Below are 4,644 nucleotides of genomic sequence, written 5' to 3'. Positions count from 1 at the left end.
CATACCATACAGAAGTAAAATGAATTTGATACAGAAAAGATTACTTTTATTTTAAGTTTCATTATTTTAAAATTGAATATATACACATAACAATTCATGTACTATTTTATTGTGATTTTTCTCTTAATATCAAAAAGTTGTAAATAATCTAGTTCTTACAAGTAAAATACCGTAAGTGACAAAACGTGATGAAATCATGAGATAACTATAAGTAGATGTGCTAGATTCCAATCGGTGTAAAGTGTTTATTTAAATTCCTTAACGAGATAATTTGGCAGATATTTCATTTAAGTTTACCAAAAGAAAAAACATGTTTAAACATATTTTAGGGCGGAAAATAATAGTGAAATGTTTTTGCAACTTAATTTCATATAGAACTAGCTGTAAGTACCTGTTTTTGCGAAGTCTTAATTCAGAACCTGGATAAATGAGAGGACAAAAATGAAATTCCATTACCCGATGTTTATCCTGTCATGTCATGTAAGTCCACAACACCAAAATGTACTGGTGGTCGCATATATGCAAAGCATACTCAGAAAACAGCCAATAAATGTGGATACAACGCTGCAAGCTACTTTGCATAGGACCTAATATGCATGCAAAGAATTTTCGCTATTTACGACGAGTTCATGAAAAATACCAAATTACCCAAGCATAACAAAGTAAATGAAAACTTTCAGTAAGTTTCAATCAAATACTAACAGCTTTTTTTTTAAAAAAAATATTTATCTTTCGAATTCCAAATTAACTTGAGCAAGTTTTAACAATTAAGCACATCAAGTTAAAGCATATCAAACTATAAGTTATTGTGATTTTATTTATAAATGAATGATCTTGAAATGTAACGCACAAATATTATATCTATTACAATAAAACTGGAGTCGAAATTTGTACTCTTGGCTTGCATGTTCCTTACTACAAGTGTACTACTATTCCTACTATTATTTGTACTGAGATTCCCTTCATGTATCGAGTAAGCGATTAATTGTATATACATTTCTGAAATTTGTATATAGAAAACGAGGAATAATTGCAATATATTGTACATATAAAAATTAATAATTCCTTTGCTATCTGATTAACTTAAACAGTGATGTACTGCTAGAATTTTTGATAGGTCTTTGATTAACGGTTTTCAGAAAATATGACATACCCATCCCCGTATATTCTGTTTTTATCTTTCTTGAAAATTTAAGGTGAGTATAGAATGAACTATAAAAATATTAGGTGAGTATACATCATATATTCCCGTATACTAGATTATATCCCTAAACTTAAGATATTTGACATTCACTTTACCTTTACTCCTTTTATATGCTTTTGTCTAAAACAAAGTCTTCCTTTACTGATTTCCCATAACATTGCAATCACACTCATACCAAGTCCAAACAGTAAAACCCAGAACGTACACTGATAATGGTGGAGAGTTAAAATTACTCTTCTGCGAACTTGTTTATCTCCAGAACTTTGTAAAACTTTGTGTTGAAGTTTCATGTTAAACCTTAAATCACTATTCCATTTGTCTCGAAACCCTCCTTCCAAAAGTCTCGTTATGAGGATGTTAAATTTAGGAAGAAACGGTGACCATTTTCTAAAGAAAAATGATATATAATGTATGAGTACTGGCTGTTGAACAATATGTAGTAATGGACGACCATGTTTATATAAATTCAGGTCAACAAGTAGATTTTCTAAATACACGCGAGGTTCAAATAACACTACGTCCTTTTGGGTTGCCATTCTTTGCAAAACTCCAACCACGTCAAAATCTGGTATATATCTTTTGGACATTTCAATCATTGCAGCGTTTGAGGAATTCATGATAGCATCTCGATGTTCTGGATAACTTCGCACTTCCAAACCTGTTTTTGACACGTCTTCTAATGTATCAACATTATTGTAGTACAGAGGCACTGTGAAAATTCGCGCTAAGTGTGCTTGATAAATTGTAGTAACTACAAGACTGGCGTATGCAAAAGATACGAACAATATACGTACTGTTGTGGTTCTTGGTAGATCCACGGACATCTGCAGAAACGCTGAATAAACATAGATAAACATATTAGTTTGCACTAGTACCAATTCTTGTTGGTATATCACTTTCATAAAACAACGTAATATCACTTCTGTTAACACAACACAACTCAGAATCAGGATCCACACTATAAGCTCAAATGATAGCATCATTGCTCTTGATAAGGGTATTCTTTGTGCTGTTGGAACTGCAAAGGATAGAGGAAAAGTTTCCACCGGAATGGTGTAGTCCATTACTTGAGTTTCGTTTCTGTATAAAGGCATACTGTTCAGAAAGAATTCAGATTCTTCAGTCACCACATCATCTAATATACCATTCCACGATATATTTGCTTCGTATTGAGGCCGTCTACAATTTAGACTGTCTAATGTAAAATTCATGTGCTTTGCTATAGCTAAAATTAGATTTACATCAGTTCCGTCTTCAGGAATACGTACTTTGGTATCTTCTGAAAATGGTTCATATAGAACAGTAGGAAATTTATGGAATCCTCTATTCCTTAAAGTATACCCATGAAGGTTCTTAAGTTTGTCTGGAAATAGTTTACCTTTTCTGAATCTGGAGTTAGCTCGATTGCACTTACCGTCTTTCAACACCTGGTACAAAGTTCCATTCCGACCATCACTATCAGTCAAAAATGGATTAAAGCTAACCACGCGCACTAACTTATCACTTAAGTCACGACCAGATTCAAAACTAGTATTAGCAAATGCAAATACTAAAGCATTTAAAATTTTGTGTGACCATGCGAGCTCCAGTACAAATCTCAATTGATCAGTTGTCACTGGAACATCTGTTAGTACTATAAACGTTTCGCTTCGTGGATTCCAATAACTCAGTTTTTCGGCCCTCTCTAAGTCGTCAACAAACGACATTTCATTGGAAGATATAATTATTAAAGCATCACTATGTTCATGGATGTCAAACATTTTCAATTCTGGCAGCTGTGAATTTGGATCTAAAATATGGAAAAAAGTCGGAACTGGAAGCCTGCTTTTAATGTTCCGAACAATTGATAAACCAACTCCATGACTAGTTGTATCTAAAACTGCAAGTGATCTAGTGTGCAAGAATACTTCATAACCTGTTGTAATTATACATCCTATTAAATCAGCGTAGGTATCAGCCTCATTCTGAAGAAATGGAATGAATCCGTCGACAGTTTGTGTACCCGAATGCAACAACAAAACCATTGAGATATGATAATAAGACCATTTTATGTACATGATGATTTGAAGACCTGCCAAGGAAAAACAGATTATCTTAGTTTTATTTAATTAATACGAAAATAAACAGAAACTACTACATTTAAATTAGTAATTAAATCGATAATGTTTAGTTCTTTGTTATTTTATGAGAAAATTGAGAGAACGTTAACTTATCGTATATTTTTTTGTGTTTTTATTCTGAGTTGTTACGTAATCTGTCAGATTTAGAAATAACAAACCTAAAATTTGGTAGAATATTTGCTGTGATACAAGTGACAGTCTAATTGAAATTTTCTAAAGGTATACCGTACATTTGTTTGCGTACATGGATACATTCTTGTTTCTAAGTTACTTTGTTGTAATCCTGTAACAATTGGAAAGATTATCTTTTGTGTGAGTGTGTGTGTGTGTGTGTGTGTGTTTCCTGTAACATGCGTACTTCACAGCAGTCTTGGGAAGTAACGTAACGCAAGTAACGCGTTACTTGTAACGCGTTACTTTTTAAGTAACGTTTCCTAGTAACGCGTTACATTTTTTCCAAAGTAACTAACGGTAACTCGTTACAAATTTTTAAGTAACGTACCTAGTTTGCGTTACTTTTTTCGCGTTACATTTAGGACGAGTAACTACAATATATGTATTTTTTTTTTTTTTCGGAAACAAATGCTTCTTTCCCGTAAGTGAATTTCTCAGAATAGAACAATAGAGCATGAACTACGTATGTCAGTGACCGACAGTCAGTCACCGACACACAAAGAAACAGATAAGATTATAGTGCCACTTGCTGTTTTTGGAAGATGAGGACAGCTTTAGGGAAATCACGTGTACTGATTGAAAGCAGCAGGAAAATTTTGTCGTAGATTTTGACAGCTCCAAATCAATACATTCAGTGAGTGAACTACGAGTGCAGTGGTACCGGTAATCTATTTTACTTTGATTAGTGTAGTTTTTATGAAGATGGAGAACGGATATACTTTATCGTTCGAACATTTGAAAGAATACTTTTTCTTAAAATCTGAAGATGATGGTGGACATAATTTAAAAGTAAAGTGGTGCCCCGGCAAGAAAATATTTACCAACAACTGAAGTGTCATAATTAACGATATACAGTAAGGGGTTAATATGAATAAACTGTGTTCTGATGAGCAGGCTTACTTTATTGGTGTAATGTTGATGGTACGTAACATTAGAGTTCATTTAGATCAGTTTGCGTATCCTAAAGTCCTGTTGATTATAGAGTTTGGAACAACTAGCTTTAAAAAGCATGTATCGATTTCAGAGTTACTGGCAAGTTTTGATTCACCTCCTCTTCATGTATTTATATTTTATTAGTTGTAGTGTAATGTTTCTTTATATTCTGTACTTTTAATTTTACCTAACAACATTGTTATTATTACAGAA

General features: G+C 32.9%; 1 protein-coding gene across 1 annotated transcript; it reads right to left on the bottom strand.

The window, feature by feature from the left end:
• Positions 1–1,290: 1,290 nt before the first annotated feature.
• LOC145661092 (uncharacterized) lies at positions 1,291–3,228 on the bottom strand. The gene has a single exon (XM_081726536.1). It carries the CDS (start codon positions 3,226–3,228, stop codon positions 1,291–1,293), a length of 1,938 nt encoding a protein of 645 aa, XP_081582662.1.
• Positions 3,229–4,644: the final 1,416 nt, after the last annotated feature.

The sequence above is a fragment of the Thermobia domestica genome, chromosome 9 (genome assembly GCF_964235325.1).
Source record: "Thermobia domestica chromosome 9, izTheDome1.hap1.1, whole genome shotgun sequence".
Lineage (NCBI taxonomy): Eukaryota > Metazoa > Arthropoda > Insecta > Zygentoma > Lepismatidae > Thermobia > Thermobia domestica.
This window is presented reverse-complemented; position numbering and strand designations above follow the sequence as displayed.

Coding starts and splice junctions, on each gene's coding strand:
- LOC145661092 (XM_081726536.1), bottom strand. CDS start 3,228: ATGGTTTTGTTGTTGCATTCGGGTACACAAACTGTCGACGGATTCATT.